A 19,322-nucleotide genomic window follows, 5' to 3' on the forward strand; every position below is an offset into this window, starting at 1 on the left:
TTGCAAATAAGCAGGTGCTGGGAAGTTTAATTACACCAGAAATAATTATATTATCCTATCCAGCATTCCTTAGATCACACTGCCCTCTACAGATACAAGGATTAGTTTTCAGTCAAAAAGCAAAACCATGCACTGGAAAAGATCCAGAGCCACTGGATGAGGGACAGGGAGAGGAAACCTGGGGGAAGAGATTTGGGCAGGGGTTACAGGACACTGAGGGGATCACAGGATTGTCAGGGTTGGAAGGGACCTCAGGCATCACCCACCCAACCCTCCCCCCACGAAGGCAGGGTCACCTGGAGCAGGGGACACAAGCAAGCATCCAGGTGGGTTTGGGATGTCTCCAGACAGGAAGACTCCAGACCCTCCCTGGGCAGCTGTTCCAGGCTCTGCCACCCTCCATGGAAAGAAGTTCTTCCTTGTTGTGTTTTAGTTTATGTCCATTGCTGCTCATCCTGTCTCTGGGCACCACCAAAAAGGGTCTGGGACCATCCTCTTGGCACTGCCAGATGGGCATTTGGATTCTGTCTCTTAACATCCCATAAACTCTTTCCTTTGTGTGTGAGCTGATGGGGTGAAGGTGGAAAGGCTGGGATCAAACCTGGCCATTTGTCCCCTTCAGTGTTGCCTGGAGCCATTTCTGTGCATTGGGACAGGGCCTTTCCAGCTCCTTTTTTTCCCACCTCATTCTCCACTTGTTAAGAGCTTGAGTTACACTTGATTTCGTGGTATGTTTAGCTGGGATGTCCTGTACATTTTAAATCCTTTGCAATCTCCAGTCCTTGGGGAAACACTGGAAAGCCCATCAAAGCTTGAGTTCTTAACTCATATATACTGGGGTTTTGTTTGGTTTCTCTGTGTTCTACACAGATCCTGATGAGTTTGAGAGGATCTATGAGCCACTGGATGTGAAGAGCAAGAAGATTCACATTGTGGACAGTGGGCTGACGTTTAACCTGCCATACCCCCTCATCCTGAGGCCTCAGAGAGGCGTCGATCTCATCATCTCTTTTGATTTCTCAGCAAGGCCAAGTGATTCCAGCCCTCCTTTCAAGGTAAGTAAGACAGGCCATCCCCTCCTTTGGGGTCAGGAGCTCAAGTTGACTCAGTTGTATTCTTCCAGTCATGTTGTTCCCCCATTTCATGGTCCCAGAAGGTGCTGCTGTAGCTACAACACTAGAAGATTTCTTTCCACGTCAAGCAGAATAGTGCCCTGTGTCTCAGTTCCTGTTTACATGACTTACATGGCACAACTAACACAAAGAAGGCTATTTCAAAGGAAGGAAATTCATTTGAAGTAGTTGTTTTTATGGAAATTTTGCTTTCATGCTGATTGCAGAGTTTTATTTTATGTCAGTATTAAACAATGAAGTCAGTTGTCCTTGCCCTGGTGCTCTAACTCTGGCCAGCTGCTCCCTGTGTGCTGTGATGTAAATGAATGTCATCATCCTGCAGAAATGCATCATCTTACTCACTCTGGTATTGCTAAATAACCTCTTGGAAGCAGGGCTAGCTGTCCCTTTACATCTCCCTGGGATCATCCCAGCACTGGTGTCAGCAGGATTCTTAAATCCGTTCAGGCCGGAGCAAAACGGCACCAGAAAAACAGGGAGTAAAGGACACGGTTGTTTTGTGTAGCAGGTGTGGAAAGCACAGCTGTGCCTGTACAACCTGTGCATCCACAGAGCTCCTTCTCATCCCAAAGGCTTGCCATGGGGTCATTTTGGTAACTGATACAGAAAAAAACAGCACTTCAGAGGCTACTGTGAGGTTCTCACTTGGAGATACGGTTTAGTGGGCACAGTGGGATTTGGTTGAAGGTTGGACTTGATGATCTTGGAGGTCTTTTCCAAATTCAGTGATTCTGTGATCCTCAAAAAAGGCCATATTTATTTCAAAGAGGATTTCAAAAAGAATTTTCAAGGAAGCCCAGAAAATATTTCTGTTTGAAAAACAACTGACGTTGCTTGTTGCTTTACAGACAAATTCCAATTAGAACAAACAGATTATTTTTTTTCCTTCATCTTAATATTGAGGATGTTAGGAAATAACAGCAGTAGCAAAATGAGCTCGAGATCAGTGTTGTCAAATGCAAAGACAAACAAGTTTCAGGAGAATAAAAAGGAGTAATTTCTGTAATCTCTAGGTCTCTTGGGGCTACTGGGAAAAACAGAGCACTGAGAAGACTCTTCCTAGTGCTGAGATCCTTAATTCCTTTTTTCCTTGATTCACTGAATCCCAGAGTGTTTCTTCCTTTAATATTCAATTTGCATAAGAATGTATCTCCTTTTTTGTCATGAATATTTTCCCCATCAGCTAAATTTGCTGACACAGCACTGCCATCTTCTCTGAAATCTCTTTTTCCTCCCTTTTTTAACATTCCACACGTGGACCCTGTGCAGAAGGCTGTGTATGGTCATCCCTGTTACTCTTACCCTACACATTGAACGTTGTCTTCATCAGCAGCAATTTTTTGTGTCGTTTTGGGGACATGGAGAGAGATTGGTTGGAAGTCAAGTGACATCCGGAGGGCTTTTCTCTAAACTGTAGTTTTAAAAAGGCAAAAAAATCCTTTGATACAAGAAAAAATGGTGGGAAAAAGAAATGATGGCTTTGTTTTCCTGAAGCCACTGTTGAAGGGGATGGAGTGTTGTTCCTGAGGCACAAAGAGGTGTGGAAGAAGAAGAGATGTAGTCCAGAGGCAGAGGCTTTGTGTTCATGGTTTCAAGGCCAGGAACCAGTTGTGTTTGCTGGCTGTGTGTCCCACTGGTTCTGCTTGCATTGCAAAGAGCAAATGCCACTTCAAGAGTGGACCTGTCTCTATGGTAGCACTAATATTGTGCTTTGCTGGGGAAATTAGCCAGCTGAGCTCAGTGACTCCACTCTTGGTTTATCATTTTGCACCCACTATCTTTTCATCTCCTGCGTATCTCAGACAGTCGCCCGAAGAAGGGTCCTGTTTCATTGAAAACCACGATTAAAGTTGTTGACCTTCCCTCTCCTCCCTCTCACACGCCCTCATTGCATGCTCTTGAGTCATTGTTTACAAATTATTTTGTTTACTGAGTTGTCATGAGGAAGAAAAAAGCCTGTTTTCCAGCTCTCTGCACTCGGTGTGCTTTCAAACGCCGCTCTGGGCTGTGATGTGACTCTGAGCACAACAATGCACAGCCTGGTGTTTGTGAACTCTCCTTGGTTTCCATAGTGCTGATACTCCATTTGCAGGTCAAATTAGGGATGGTTTTCCCTCTGTAGAGTCACTCCAAGTTTTGTGGGCCAGACCAGCTCTTTGCCTGCCATGAATCAGCGCTGGTGGTGGAGACTGAGAGGCTGAAGGAGGTGCTCAGTTTGCCACTCTGGGTCATCAATCAGAGATTGATTTGATCAGTCCTTCATATCACAGAATCATGGAATGCTTTGCGTTGGAGGGGACCTTAAAGACCATCTCATTCCATCCCACCTTCTACTAGCCCAGGTTACTCCAAGCCCCGTCCAACCTGGCCTTGGACACTTCCAGGGATCCAGGGGCAGCCACAGCTTCTCTGGGCAACCTGTGCCAGGGCCTCACCACCCTCACAGCCAACAATTCCTTCCCAATATCCCATCTAACCTGCCCTCTGGCAGCTTGAGGCCTTTTCCCCTTGTCCTGTCCCTCCATCCCTTGTAAACAATCTCTCTCCATGTTTCTTGTAGCCCCTTCAGGCACTGCAAGGCCACAATTAGGTCACCCTAAGCCTTCTTTTCTCCAGGCTGAACAATTCCAATTCTCCCAGCCTTTCCTCATTGCTTCCTCCCTCTAATAATCTTGGTGCCTCCTCTGGACTTGCCCCAACAGCTCCATGTCCTTCCTGGGCCCTGAATAGTTTATTAATTGCTTCTACCAACCAGTTTGCCCCATGTCTCTCCAAACCTCCTCACTTTTCAGTGGATGCTTTCATGCACCTGAATCTTTGTACCTCTTCAGGAAATTCTGCTGGCTGAGAAATGGGCTCGAATGAACAAGCTGCCTTTCCCCAAAATAGACCCCAATGTGTTTGACAGAGAGGGCCTGAAGGAGTGCTATGTGTTCAAACCAAAGGACACCTCTTCAGAGAAGGACTGTCCCACCATAATCCATTTTGTCTTGGCCAACATCGACTTCAGGAAGTACAAAGCTCCAGGTGAGCACAGTTTCTGCTGCTGAATCCCTGTTCCTTTGGAATGCCATGGTGGTTATGCACCACAAATGCTTTGGCTCTCAAATAACTCCCAAATGTGTCTGCAGCCCTGAGGGAATCCAAAAGAGCCATTCCAAAATCAGGTGGTGGATGATCAGGCCTAACATTTCGGTGGTGTTTGTTCTGTGCAGGAGTTCCCAGGGAAACACAGGAAGAGAAGGATTTTGCAGACTTTGACATTTTTGATGATCCAAATACGCCTTTCTCTACCTTCAACTTCCAGTATCCCAACGAGGCTTTCAAGAGGCTCCATGACCTGATGGAGTTCAACACCCTCAATAACATAGATGTATGTTGGGAGGGTTTAAAGGGTGTTCAGTGGGGGAGTGGGTGATGTGAGTAAAACCCTAAATATTCCATACAGGCCTTTGCTTCAGTGTTTGCCTGACTTTCTCATTTGGTTCTTGTCTTGTTTTTGCCATTTCACCATCCCAAACCATTCAGAGTAACTGAGCAAAAGGGGCTTTGGGGGTGGAGACAATATGTTCAGAATTTTATACTCAGATTTTTAAGCATGTTGATTTTTCTAACTGGAAAAAGAGGAAATTGGAAATTTCTTTATCAGTTGCTGATTAAGATTTATTACTGATTTCTTTATCAGTTCTACTTCTAACTCAATAATAATTTGTAATTGATAGTAGGTGCAACACGACATAGTGATCCCAACATCTGCAGAGTGAAAAGTGTAAATGATCACCCCAGATAAAGACACAGGGAGGGGATTATCAATATAGTAAAGAAAATGGTTACATCAGGAAGCAAAAGTAAAGATTTAATCATTCTCGATATTTATTTTTTCTTTATTCTTTTTTAAATTATAATAATTATATTCTATAATTATTTTTATATCCTTTAAATATAGATTTTCTCAATGCTTTGATTTACCCTTCTGAATTTCATTGGGACTCAAGTGTAAATGCTGTATTTACACTGATCTTTTTTTTAAACACATATTTTTGTGTGACTTCTTTGACATTGATGGCCTCCCTCATACCTATATTAACCACATTAAAATCAGTGTTTGATACAGTCAAGTAATAGGGATTGATGAGTTTTATTAAAAATACTTTGTTCAGTGGTGGAGCAGAGTTAAAAATGGAAGCAAGAGTTGTTCCCATCAGAAGGAGCTTTTTCTGTCAGTTAATAAATATTTGTTGTGTGGCTTCTTTGACATTGGTGGCCTCCCTCATACTTTTGTTAACCACATTAAAATCAGTGTTTTATCCAGTCAGGTAATAGTATTTTTAATAAAATTTATCATTTTCACTGGAGTTAAAAATGGAAGCAAGAATTGTTATCATCAGAAGGGGCTTTTTCTGTCAGTTAGTAAATATTTGTTATGTGCTTTGACATCAGTGGCCTCCCTCATACCTTTATTAACCACATTAAAATCAGCGTTTTATGCAGTCAGGTAATAGTATTTTTAATAAAACTCATCATTTTCAATGGTGGAGCAGAGTTAAAAATGGAAGCAAGAGTTGTTCCCATCAGAAGGGGCTTTTTCTGTCAATTAATAAATATTTGTTGTGTGACTTGACCTCGTACCTTTACTGACCCCATTAAAATGAGTGTTTTATGCAGTCAGGTAATAGTATTTTTAATAAAATTTATCATTTTCAAAAGAGTTAAAAATGGAAGCAAGAATTGTTATCATCAGAAGGGGCTTTTTCTGTCAGTTAGTAAATATTTGTTGTGTGACTTGACCTCGTACCGTTACTGACCCCATTGTGATGAGCGTTTTATGCAGTCAGGAAATAGCATTTTTAATAAAACTCCTCAGTGCCTTTCCTGAGTGGTGGAGCAGAAGCAGGGGTTTTTCTGTGGGTCCATCCCTGTTATTCCCTGCACTCCAAGCTGTCCCTGTGTTGCAGGTGATCCGGGAGGCCGTGCTGGAGAGCATCGAGTACCGCAAGGAGAACCCGTCGCGCTGCTCGGTGTCCCTGAGCAGTGTGGAGGCCAGGAGGTTCTTCAACAAGAGCCACCTCAACAACAACCACACGTAGAGGCCGTGCCCAGGTCCTGCTCCTGCCCCTACAGCTGGAGCCACAGCCCCTCCAGCAGCTCCTCACCCGCTCCTCCACACGTTTTCTCGGGGCTTCTCGAGTTTCAGTATCGTTTTGTACTGCTGGTTTATGAAACTAAACACATTTCAGTGGGCTGAGATCCTGATTTTAACAGATGTGCAGTTAGGGGGTTGTTTTTGAGATCATCGGGTTCAGGGTCTTTTTTTAATTGATGTAAACTGGGCGTAGCTTGAAAGGTAAGATGGGATTGGAAAGAAATAAGATTGAAATCCACCTTTCTGCTGTTTAACAACGTCTATACCACTTAGCAAAACCCCAAACCTCTTACATTTTCTTTTTTTGATCCTCCAAATTACATTGCTTGAATCCTTGAGCTACTGGCACCTGTGTGTTAAATTATTGTTAGTTTGTGTATTCCTGACCAAAATGTTTATGCGTAACTTGACAGTGATTTTTGCATTTGACCGTGATTGAACCATCACATTTCTGCAGAGGGACAGTGGGAATGTTTACTGGGGAGGGATAAAATGTGCCCAGGTAAGAATGTGAAGTAGTTCATGTCTTAAGGGTTATTTGAAATAATATTTTTGAGTCCTGTAAATAATAAAAGATGGTGCAGAGCCACAGATTGTTTCTGTCCCATCTCAGCAAGTGTTGAGGTAACTCTGCAAACGCACAGAAAATGCAGTGGCATCTCCAAAGACTTTAATTGCTAAAATCTGTAAGTCCACGGGAAGGGAAGTAATTAAAATGCATTTATTTTAACAGCCACTGCATCCCAGAACCCTGGAATGGTTTGGGTTGGATGACCTTAAAGCTCACATTGTTCCACCCCTTGCCATGGGCAGGGACACCTCCACTATCCCAGGTTGCTCTAAGTCTACATGCAGTGTTCTGTGATTAAATAACATTTTCTGCATTGATCAGTAGGTTTTATTTCTGTTTGAATTAGTGCATGTTTAAAATCAAGCAAGAAAATGAAAGTAACTTGTCTTAGTGCTGCATAATTTAAACATTTTCCATGAATTTTGGAATACAGGAAGGAACTGGTACCATTATATTATTGTAATATTTTCTTTTTAATGTTATATTTCCCTTTGGGAATGTAATATTTGTATTTTTTATTTTATAATATGTACCTACTCTATTTTATGGAAGAGTTTTATCATGCTTTATACAGTTTGTATTATCACAGAGTTATCAGACGATAACAAATAAAACTATATTTGCCACCTGCTGTTTTCAGCCAGTTTATTTTGATAATTTCTGTGGTATTTGCAGTGTTATTGTGAAGAGACGTGGAACAGCTGGGTGGTGTGGGGCAGATGACACTGTGGGTAATGGGTGGTGGGTCTTTGCTGCCTTTCATCTTGGATTTCTTAAAAAGCAGGGGAAGAAGGGAAGTTCCTCCGGGCCTGTTTGGATCCAACAGCTGATTCTGGTCATGAAAAGCAGGAGCAGGTGCTGCTGTGGGTTGCAGGTACATCAAAACTGGTGGTCTGGACTGTCTGTGGAGGGGTGACAGTGTCCCCACGTGCACTGAGCTCTCGACCTGCCACTGCTGGGACCTCGTGGGGTTGTTGGGGGGGGGGTTCCCCTTTGTCTGTGTGCCAGAGCCCCCCTTCCTCTGCTGAAATCATTCAAAACCCCTCATTCTGAGGTTTTGCCCAGAGAAGCTGTGGCTGCCCCTGGATCCCTGGAAGTGTCCAAGGCCAGGTTGGACGGGGCTTGGAGCAACCTGGGCTAGTGGAAGGTGTCCCTGCCCATGGCAGGGTTGGCACTGGATGGACTTTAAGGTCCCTTCCAACCCAAACCACTCTGGGATTCTAAAGTGATTTTTCAGACATTAGAAGTGGTTTGGGCTCCCCAGAAGCTCCTTTGTAAATTAATAGCTGTGATTTCACTGCAGTCTGCAAAAAAAAAGCCTCTGTTAAATCTGCATCCATAAATTTCAAATGGAAAAATCCATCTCTGTATGATCAGAAACTTAGAAAAGGGTTCTTATTTTGTTCTTCAGCAGAGCAGAACACTGGGCCTTACAGCCTTAGCCGTACTTTATATTAAAAATAATGTGAAAAGAAAGGAATAATGCAGAAAAAAACCTCTTCTGACACATGATGTGAAGCCAAACACGCAGAGTTTTCCCTTGGCCTAGAAAGTTAGTCCTTCATTTCTCATTTCCCTCCCTTCAGTCCCTGGTCCATCTGGTTTATTCCTGCAGTACTTTTTTCCAACCAAGGGTACATTCCCTAGGAGGCAGTAAAAGGTGAGTGTAGAGAATGAATTATTTTGGATGTCAGACCTGACTTAAGGTGCAGAATGTGGAAGGTGCTTTCTGCCTGAAGGGTATGGAAGTGCCACCAGGCAGGCCTGGAGTGAGTGGGAAGGACTCTGGTAGGTAAGCTCAGCTCTGCTGGGCTCTGTCTCACACTAAGCTTGGCCTTGAGCTCGTGTTCTTTCCCTGGACCTTTTGGCAGGCTCCAGCTGCTGGGATAGACATTGGGAATCTCTGCTTGCCTTTTTCTTCACCAGCAGATGCTCAGAATAAAATCCCCTTGACCTGACAAGTGTGAGGGCACCGGAGCATTGACCTCGTGCTTGCAGCAGTGAGAAGAAAATTCCTTTTGGCAGGGGATGGTTCCACAGCCAGTGCTCTTCCTCATTCCCCTGGGCATGTTTTGTCTGTGGGATGAAACTTAACCAGTCAGCTCCTACTTCTCTGTGGATGCTGATTTATTTTTTTGCTGGGATAAGCAGAGGATTCAAAGGGTGAAACCATTCCAAGGCTATATTAGAGAGCAGTTTGTGGAGGGGCTCCCAATGTGTGTCATTTTTCTTGCTCAGTTGCTGAATTTGTCAGTTATCATTGATCAGGAACAATTCCTGTCCCAGAAGGATTGTGAATTTGATAATGTCTCCAGATTATTTTATTTAGTCTTAAAAGATAAGCACAAGGAACTTAGATGCAATGTGCCATAAAACTCAGTTTTTCCACAGCTTCCTGTTCATTCTCCTTGTTGAGCAACCAAAAAAGGATATTCCTCCCCCACTCCTTTTGTTGGGGTCTTTACTTCACATTTGGGATGGAAAGATAATAGTTCCACAGCATCTCCCAGGTGTCTTCTTGGACACTTGGACTCTAAACTGGGTTACGAGTTTCGGTTGAGTTTTATACTTACCCTGAAAATATAATTTAAAAAATGAAACATTTTCTTGCTATATATTATAAAGACTCCTCCAGTACATGAACTGCGAGGTGAAAGAAGCACTTGTATTTACATAACTTGTGTTTCCTGAAGCTGCAAATCCCCCCCCATCACTCTTACTGCTGTGGCACTCACTGGGACAGGTTTGGGTAGGGATGTGACTCATCCCATTAAGTTCCATCCACCAGCCCTTCTCACGAGAGGTGAAAAGGAGAGGCTGTCAGGAATTCCCCATGGCAACACAAACATCATCACACTGCTGTGCGTGCGAAGGGCAGGCACCGGGGCAAGGAAAGGAAGGGAGAATCCTTAACAACCTTTAGACAAACCCAAACCCACGAGATTGGATGCAATAGGAACAGGAATTCCTTATGTGGCCATTTAAGCCCCACAAACTTGGCTCAAGCAGAAATTTGGCAGCACAGGCCAAGCTGAAAGACTCCAGGTCTCTAGGTTTGATCAGGAAATGTTTGGGAATAGAAGTGCCAAAGCAGGCACTCCCAGCATGAGCTGGGGGGGATCCTGGAGTGAGAGGAGAGACCTGGATCTCAGGGATGGCACAAATGCAGCTGGGTCCCAGAATGGGTGGGGGCAAATGAGGGGCTCTCAGGGGAAGCCCACTGTGATGAGGCTGCTGGGTGGGAGGGGTGTCTGATGTCTGCACAGTTGGGGGACCATTCAGCAGTGCTTGGGACTTCTCCATGGTTCCATCTTCACCTGGAGTCAGCAGCCCCATTCCTGAGGCCATCCCAAGGCCTGCCAGAAAAACCTCAGTGAATTTAACACAGCCCAGCTTTGTACTTTTGCCTTTAATCAGAAAAATGCTCTCCCAGTGCATCCTCCTTGAAGGCTGTGGCCAAACTGGTCACGGAAACCTGAGGACTATGAGGTGATTTTGGCTTTTGGGTTTCCCTCAAATTCTCATCCAGATGTGTATTTTTAGCCAAGTCAAAAGTGAGCAGGGAAGAAATAGGCAACTCTGATCTTATTTTGGCTGTGAAACTGTAACTTCTGCCACTGCAGAACAAACTCCATCACTAAGACTGCATCTCACAGACCTGGAAGTGTCCAAGGCCAGGTTGGACGGGGCTTGGAGCAACCTGGGCTAGTGGAAGGTGTCCCTGCCCATGGCAGGGGTGGGATGGGGTGATCTTTAAGATTCCTTCCAACCCAAACCATTCCACGTTTCTATGATTCTAAAGTGATACAGTTTGTTGTCATTTTGTAATTCAGCTTTATTTCTGTTCCCCATCAGGTTTGGTTTTGATGGAATGGTGAGGATGGATGGCTGGGCCAGCACTGAGTGCAGGGGATGGGGCTTGTGTAAGTCAGGTCAGGAAGCACTGAAGGCGAGGAGGAGGCACCTTCTGCATCCCACTTGTGCCTAACACATTCCAGACGTTTAGTTCAGGGCGTGTGCTGGAAAACACGAACCGGAATCAACGTGACGACTCTAAAAGAAAGCGGGGGGAGTGTTTTGCCAGCGTGTTTGGGAAGCAGAAACACTGATGCTTTGCAGCTGTGGATTTAATGCCATTCCTTCTGGTCTGGTTTCATTAAACCCCGGGGATTTGCTCCAGGACATTTCTGTGTGACGGTCAGACCCTGTTTATCTAATCCCGACAGACACAGACACAGCTCAGAGAGCTAAGGTTGGGTCTGAGCCGGCGGGTGTGGGTGTGAAGGTCTCTCTGCCCATCCACAGCCCCGGGGCTCTCCCTGTTGGCTGTGAACTGTGACTCGTTAGCCAGCGGATTGTGTGGTGGGATGAGGGATGTGGCAGGAGCAGAGGCTGAAGGGAGGGAGGTTTGAACCCAAAATGGGGCCTGTGCTCTGGGCAGTCCCCGAAGCTTGTTTCTGATGCCGCTCACAGCTGAGGATTGGGGCTGGGAAGGATCAGCCCCCTGCAGCCTGTGCAGGGTGAGCACATTCCCCTCGGTCCAATAAAGCTGGTGGAAAACACCAGTTAAGTAGTTTTGCCTCCAGTAACCTCTCCCTGTTTTGAACTGATGCTTTTTTGTCCTTGCCGAAGCTCCTCTTGCAAAAATAGTGGTGGCTGAGCTGGACAGACATGCACAGAGTGCACAGGAAGGTGGTAACCTGAGCCTTACACATGGACTTGAAGAGAATTTGCTGTTTTAAATTTGATTTCCTTTCAAATCAGAACGAGGAAGCAGAGCCCAGTAGTTGGACCAGGTCTAAACAGCTCAGTTTGGTGAAGTGTTGATGTTTTACCCCAATGTAAAATCCCAACATTTGTGTGACAAAAGCAAACTCTCCTGCTCTGCTGTGTAATGTAATAAATGTCAGAGTGAAGGATTCAACTGCATTGAAATGGCTTTTCATGACTGCTCAGATGTTGTAAGATGCACTTAACAAAACTGTGTTGGCTTAAAAGATGCTACTGAATCACAGTTTTCTGATGGCAAATCCTTGCAGTGGAAAAAGCCTTTACTCATATTTTCCCAGTTCCTTGTGTGGTGGGACACCAAGGAAGAAGCTCTTGCAAAACACAAAACTTCATCTTATGAATCCACAGGTAAGAGCCAAGCAACGGTATTTTGGCGTCTAAATAAACACGGGTTGCTTAGGAAAAATAACAATAATTTGAAAATCCGACTTTTATCTCCCAGGAGAAGGAAGAAACAGCGCTCAAGTGCCTTCCTAATGCTTTGGGTTCTTGGGTGTTCACATCCCACCCAGTTCCCCCTTGCTGCTGTGGGCTGGGGGGCTTCAGCAGAGCGATGGAATCCAGAGCAGGAAGGGCAGTCCCAGGGATCAGTGAGCTGCTCTGCTGAAACCTGGGCGAGTTCAAGCCTCCCCCAGCACACAGAGGTGATCAAGCCCTTCCCCAGGTGCTGAATGCTGTGATGTATGAGCTCACTAAATGGGGATTTAATGATTCCTGAGATTCCTCCTGGATGGACAGACACGCTTTTTGCAGGCCATTAAAACCTCTGAGCAACTTGGTTGTCCCCCAGCTGTGACCAAATCAGTCACATCAGACACAATCAGCCCATCAAGCTGCAAAAGGGCTAATTAACCTTGGGACAGAAATTATTTACATGCAGAACTGAACAGGCTTCAGTCTTGCTTTAAAGTAACGAATGGCTGCCAATTTGTCACCAGATTTTTTTCATCAATCTCACCCCCAAAACTTTATTTTTCTGTTTCTCTACTTTTCACAGGTAATGCAGTAAAAATAAGTGTAAGTCTACTCATTTCTTTTTGCAGTGTAATTCTGTATATGGATACAGGACAGTAATTGTTGAGCAGCTTTTTGTTTTTAGGCTTCTCTAGGTAAGGTAAAGGAGAACACAGAGAAGACACTGTCAGTGCCTCCATGCCCTGAGCCTCTGAGCTTAACCTGGTTCTGCTGTTCAAGACCCTAAGTTTAGTTAGTTAATTCATGGTTAATTGCTAAGTGATTTACATATCAGACCACCCACTTCCTAGAGGTTCTGTGCCTATAAAACCCTGTGCCAGCCCTGCAGCTCATGTAAAGAGCAGGGACAGGGTGTAAAAACAAAAAGAAAATTAACCTCTGCTTCTAAAAGTAGGAAAATTCAGATTTCCAGTGCTTTTGTGGTGCTGACAAGCCAAGGAAGAATGGTTGGCCCTTTCTTTTATCTCGTAGGAATTACAGTAACTCAGTGTCTGCCCAGCAGAGTGACCTTGGCCCTGTGGTTGGAAACTGCAGCGTGTGATCCTCACGTGTCTCGAATATTTTGCTCTGTGCCCGTAGGTATTTTCAGCTGTAAAGACCTAAATAAGTAAGATAAATGGTTGATAAATTATGTATCACTCTGGTCTGAGTAGGCAAGAAAGAAAACAAGACTCTGTACTTGGACTTAATTTTGTCATGTAAGGATTTTATATGCAACATAAATATACATATATTTATAGCAGTTGTTGTTTAAAAGGGACAGACCAAACAAAACATTCAAAACATGCCAGATTTAACAGCAGATAGTGAAGGAACTCTGCTTTTTGTGGCTTCTGGGCAATGCTCTCTGGGTGTGCTCTACTTCAGTACATCCACTGCTGTTGTTGGCATTCCCCACATTCATCCATAAAAATCTTGGAAGGGTTTGGGCTGGGAGGGACCTTAAAGCTCACCTCATTCCAGCCCCCTGCTTTGGGCAGGGACACCTTCCACTAGATAAGACCTATTGTTTGTTATTTTAGAGGTCTGTTCAGGTGCAGTGTGGATTATTTACACGCACTGATAATGTGATGGGAGGTTTGATCCCAAAAATCCCTGCCACTATTTCCTAAACTTGCTTACTCTCATCTCCCACATTTATTTGCCCTGCTTCAAAACCTGTGAAGGCCACAAGGTTGCACACACCACCTCTTGGGCTTCTGGGGCTTTTTGCACTTTGTAAGCAGCGAGTGAAAATCTCAAATATCTGCTTTGTCAGAATTCCATAGTAAGGGGAGTCCCACAGACACAGGGATGAGGGAAGAGCACTGGCACAGGTTGCCCAGAGAAGCTGTGGCTGCCCCTGGATCCCTGGGAGTGTCCAAGGCCAGGTTGGACGGGGCTTGGAGCAACCTGGGCTGGGGGAAGGTGTCCCTGCCCATGGCAGGGGTGGCACTGGATGGGCTTTGAGGTCTCTTCCAACCCAAACCATTCTGGGATTCCATGAAGAGCAAAAGGAATGGAGGTCAACTGAGCAAGAGAGAATAAATGTCATCCTTTCTTCCCCTCACATTGCCACAGACATGCCTCTCTAAGAGCTGCACATCCATCAAAACACTAACAAAATTCCTCCTTTCCTTGGCTGGTGGCACTTCCAAGCTCCTTGATCCCTCAGCCACACTGGAACACCAATTAGCCCCCGTGAGTACAGCATTGTTTTGAGTCTTTAACCCAGAACTAAACAAACTTTTAGTTCCTTCTTGGTTAATATTCACCCACGTGAGTAAGGCTGTGATTATTTCACGGGTTCTCTTGTAATAGTTACCTGCTTTATTTTGTCTTCCTGACAACAAATTGCGAAGTCCTGAGGCTGGAAGACAACTAAAATATTGATTCAGACTGTGGCTCATATTCACCTGGATTCTGATTAAAGACAATTGCACCAGGGTCCGTATTTTTATCCAAAATCACCTCTCTCCAATTAGTAGATAAATTTGTTTCGGAATTCACCACATAAAGCCATATTGAAGGTTGTTTTGGAATTTAGGGAAACTTTCAGAACTGTCTAAAACCTACTTGAAATATCTCCAAAGGTCATGAATTTGTAAGGGTTAGAAATTTTAACAATTCATTTGACGCTTCCTGGTTTGAGAATTAATACAGGATATTTTTCTTTGATGTGAAAAGCTAAAAAGGTTCCAGAGAAAGTTTTGTCGGTGCAAAAATGGGTAACTTTAAGTTCCACTTCTGGGAGGTCTTAATTCCATATTCTTGGTAGGAGTTTGAGCACATCAGGCACTTGAGGGCAAGGCCTGGTGCTGAAATCCCACGTTGCTGAGGTTCTGCAAACACTTAAACCACAGCAAAGACCATGGAAGGGAAAATAACATATTGAACTTTTTCCTGAGTTACTTTTACAGGTCCTTGAGGATGAGGCTGGTTCAGCCACGTGGACAACAGTTAGTGTGGCAGCGAACGTGTTAATTAAGGTCAGATTTAGCTCTAAAATGGACAGTGATGTGGGAGGAAATATGTCATTCCAGGCACTGTACAGGCTTTTCGTTCTAGCAGTGTTTAAATTCATTTTTGGGAGTAATTTGAAGAAATTTGGGAGTAATTTGAAGAAATTTGTTGATCTGTTCCAGTGCTTGGCACTCACAATAAATGGTGTAAATAAATACAGAGCACGCGGTGGGTTGGGTAAGAGGTTAATTTTCCTGTGCTTGAAAAATCTCATGGAGAAGATGGAGAGGGCTCTCCTAAAGTAATTTATGCTTAGGAGAAAAATGTGGGAGACAAAGAAAGTGGCAGAGTTTCCCACTGATTGCTTGCTAGTAAGCAGATCAAGCAAATTGCAAAGGCAGCTGGAGGTGACTTTAGACATCAGTCAAAAAAAAATGTGCTATAAGGAATAGGGGAATGGAATAGGCTTTTGCTGTATTAATATGTGCATGAAAAGCTCCCTTTTCCAGTGAAATAATTCAAGCATATTGTTAAGCTTCACGGGGAGAATAAATATGTTCTTCCCTTTGCAGAGTTTCCAGCACCTTGCTGGCAAACTGGCTGCTCACACCTGAGCTGGCTTTGAGCCTGTTGTCATCCTGCTGTTCAGTGGAGAGGGCAATCCAAGGGGGAAAATGTACCCCGTGCAGGCAGGGGAAAAGCCTGAGCAGCAGGTTGAAAAGCCACCCGTGGGCTTGGCAGGAATGATGTGTGAAGGAAACGCTGCGTGGCTGGGCCTGACTTCGCTGCTCTGGTGTCTTGCTGTTGTTGGGCCATGAAAATGGTTTAATTAAAACACTCAGCGCTCCAGATGGAACAGGGCTTTAGAGCAGGTGGATACAGCACGAATTCCAGAGCGTGAAACCTCCAGGGCTCCCTTTCCCTCTTCAAGAGACAGAAGAGGGTCCGTTGTGTTCAGGGCAGGACGGAATCTCCAGGAGTTGTCTCAAAACACCTTTAAATATTGGTGGTGTCCAGCCCCATTTTTTTCTGACAGCTCTGAGTAATGGAATCCCAGGCTGGTTTGGGTTGGAAGAGATCTTAAAGCTCATTTTATTCCAACCCCTGGCCATGAGCAGGGACACCTTCCACTAGACCAGGTTGGTCAGGCTACAAATGTAGACAAATACCATTTAATGAAGTTATTAAAAGATCACTTCATCTTCAGCTCCTTTCCCTTGATAAAACCATGAGGTGGATTTACAGGATGTTTTCCTTGCTGCTAATTGGGGTTAAGCTTGAGGTATCCTTCATTTGCATTCAGAAAAGCTTTAATACATCAGCTATAGAAAAATCAGCCTATAATATCTTGACATTACATTATATATATATATATATATATATATAAATGTATCTTCCAGTTATACACTTTTATATCTTTTTTTGCAGCTGTATCAGTCTTAGCTCTCTGTCAGTGACTGGGTTCTCTGAGGAACTGGCTTATTAATCTCTCAAAATGCTGCAAATATTGTGTTTATTTGTAAAAATCTGTTTTTAAATGCTTATAATGTCTTGTCCTCAGTGAAATCTCTTGACAGTGAATTTCATAGACAAATTTTAACCAGTATCTCCCCACAATATCTTTTTTTCTGTTTCAATGTATTGTTGATCAACAGCTTGTGTTCGTATCATGAAAGATCAAGACATGACAGACTTGCACTTTGGGTCTTTTTAGCTTTGTAATTTATACACTGAAAGGTTTTTCTCCATTCAGCAGTCTGTGCTCAAAGTGTGAATATTGTATATTTAATTCTCGCTTTAAAGCTGAGAAATTTCAGCTTAATGAAACTGAAAAAGGGACTGAAAATGTGATAGGAATTTTTGCTATGGAATTTTGCATTTACTGAGTCAAAACGTTCTCGTAAAGGGTTTATAAAACTGAAGCTGGGGCCAGTAGAAGGAGCCGAGGGTCTGCCTTGAATAAATCAATCAACGAGGATGTGGGGAAAGAACAAATGGGTTATTTGGGCTGGTCAGGGCTGCAGTACCTGAGCTGCAGGTGATTGGAGGACGAGGAGCTGCAAAAGCTGGGAATCGAGGCTGGAAGGGGCTGCCCCTCTTTTTATAGTGTACCAAGAACCTACCAGGTTGCCATCTCTGTTTCCACCCGATCCCGGGCGGTTCCCCCAGTTCAAACCAGTCCCACAGGCAGCATCTGCTGGTTTCCCGGCGCCACCTCTTGGTCGTTCCTCCTGCCGGGCTGGAAGCTCGTGATTTCCACGCTCCCTACTCACTGCACACCGGGCTTTTCCAGGAAATAGTATTAAAGTAAGTGTAATGCAAAGGAGAACGGGACATTGCTCAGGGTTTGGTTGAAAGCAGAGCTCTAGAACACGGGCTTCAGGTGGCTCGTTCCTGGGAAGGTTGGCGGCAAGGATTGCAGGGGTCGGTGAGAGCTGGATCCTGGTTCCTTGATCTCAGCACATCTTTCTGCTCTGGGGGTTCTCTGTACCATGCTGGATCCTGGTTCCTTGATCTCAGCACATCTTTCTGCTCCTCTGCCCCTCAGGTGAGACCCTCCACTGGAGAGCTGCTCCAGCCCTGGGGAACAGCACAGGAAGGATGTGGAGCTGCTGGAGAGAGTCCAGAGGAGGCCCTGGAGATGCTCCAGGGGCTGGAGCCCCTCTGCTCTGGAGCCAGGCTGGGAGAGCTGGGGGGGTTCCCCTGGAGAAGGGAAGGCTCCAGGGAGACCTGAGAGCCCCTTGCAGGGCCTAAAGGGGCTCCAGGAGAGCTGGAGAGGGACTGGGGACAAGGGATGGAGGGACAGGACACAGGGAATGGCTTCCCACTGCCAGAGGGCAGGGAGAGATGGGATATTGGGAAGGAATTGTTGGCTGTGAGGGTGGGGAGGCCCTGGCACAGGTTGCCCAGAGAAGCTGTGGCTGCCCCTGGATCCCTGGAAGTGTCCAAGGCCAGGTTGGACGGAGCTTGGAGCAACCTGGACTAATGGAAGGTGTCCCTGCCCATGGCAGGGGGTGGAACTGGATGAGTTTAAGGTCCCTCCCAACCCACACCACCCTGTGATGATTCTGTGATGATGATGATGATGGTGTCAGGTCTCCTGCATTTGAACATGGGGCTGATGGAAGGGCTCTGCTCTGGGGTTCTGCTCTTTAATGAGGAAAGTCATGAGGGTGAGGGGCAGCAGCTCATTTGGAACATCCCTGCAGTGTCAGCTGGAAGTTTAGTAACATCATCCAAGGAAGTAAGAAATACCTGCCTCTCTGAAACCAGTTCCAAAGCTGCCCCTGTGAACCCCACATTTGTGAGCTGAAACAGAATCTAAAGTTTTGGGTCAGATCACGTTTGTCTAGTTAGGTTTTGTTGATGTTTTACTTTTGATTATTATTTTTGTGGGGGGTTTTTATTCCCTATGATTAGCCCATGCCAGATTTTCCAGACAAACCCACTATCCCCTTCAGGGAGACAGAAGTCTGATGTGAAAACATCAAAGGATGGCATTCAGCATCCTTTCCATGAACTCACAGAAGCACAGGTGCAGTTCTCCACTGCCTTTCTTTTCATTCCTCCAGACTCTTACACAACTGATTAAAGTTTCAGTAACTGGTTAAGACAATGCATTCCTGTTCCTTTGTTGTTTTCTCAGGAAAGCAGCTTTCCCAGCATGGTACCTGTTGGAGGGTTTTACAGGAGGGTCTGCCAGCCCCCTTGGCATGTGGAGAGAAACCTGAGCAGATGGTGATGGCTTTCCCTGGGGATCCTGCCTTAACATTTGGATGAAAACTCATTCCTTAATTCCTTCCTGTTGAGTGGCTCTCGGGAGTGTTATCTGAGGGACAGATGAAGGAGGTCTGTGGAACCACAGGTGGGATGGCAGGGGAGTGTTTCAGCTGAAAATGAACCTCCCTGCCCTGTGCCTGCAGTGTCTGAGCCCTCCAGTCTCCTCATCCTCTGAGCCTCCTCATCAAAAAGGTTCACCTTCCCCTGCTCTAAACCTTGATGGACTTCACTGACTAATTAAGACACTCGTGCCTCTGGGCCACTCTCTACCTTTAAAGGGTGGGGATTGCAGCATAATTAGTGGTGCTAATGAGATAAATTACCATTTTGCAGCCTGTCTGAGGTCCTTGAAGAGGAGCAGGAGTAGAAGGAGTTAACTGCTGCTGCTTCTTGCAACAGAGATTTGTGCCTCAACGCTTCAGGAATGACTTATGGTCTGGCTCTGTTTGCAGGTTTCATGATGCCACCCAGGATTAGCTGATTTTTG

At 45.0% G+C, this 19,322-nt stretch overlaps 1 protein-coding gene across 2 annotated transcripts in view; it reads left to right on the forward strand.

Annotated features, from left to right (window-relative positions):
• The window catches only part of PLA2G4A (phospholipase A2 group IVA), a 75,913-nt gene extending 68,442 nt beyond the window's left edge, over positions 1–7,471 (forward strand). For both annotated transcript variants that reach the window (XM_051794134.1, XM_051794144.1), the window contains exons 16-19: positions 871–1,055; positions 3,965–4,160; positions 4,349–4,506; positions 6,089–7,471. In XM_051794134.1, the coding sequence (XP_051650094.1) occupies positions 871–1,055; positions 3,965–4,160; positions 4,349–4,506; positions 6,089–6,220 (671 nt within the window). In that variant the 3' untranslated portion in view covers positions 6,221–7,471. The remainder of the gene's footprint in view (positions 1–870; positions 1,056–3,964; positions 4,161–4,348; positions 4,507–6,088) is intronic.
• Positions 7,472–19,322: the final 11,851 nt, after the last annotated feature.

The sequence above is a fragment of the Manacus candei genome, unplaced genomic scaffold (genome assembly GCF_025592945.1).
Source record: "Manacus candei isolate 608988 ecotype Guabito, Panama unplaced genomic scaffold, ASM2559294v1 h1tg000005l, whole genome shotgun sequence".
Taxonomy (NCBI): Eukaryota; Metazoa; Chordata; class Aves; order Passeriformes; family Pipridae; genus Manacus; species Manacus candei.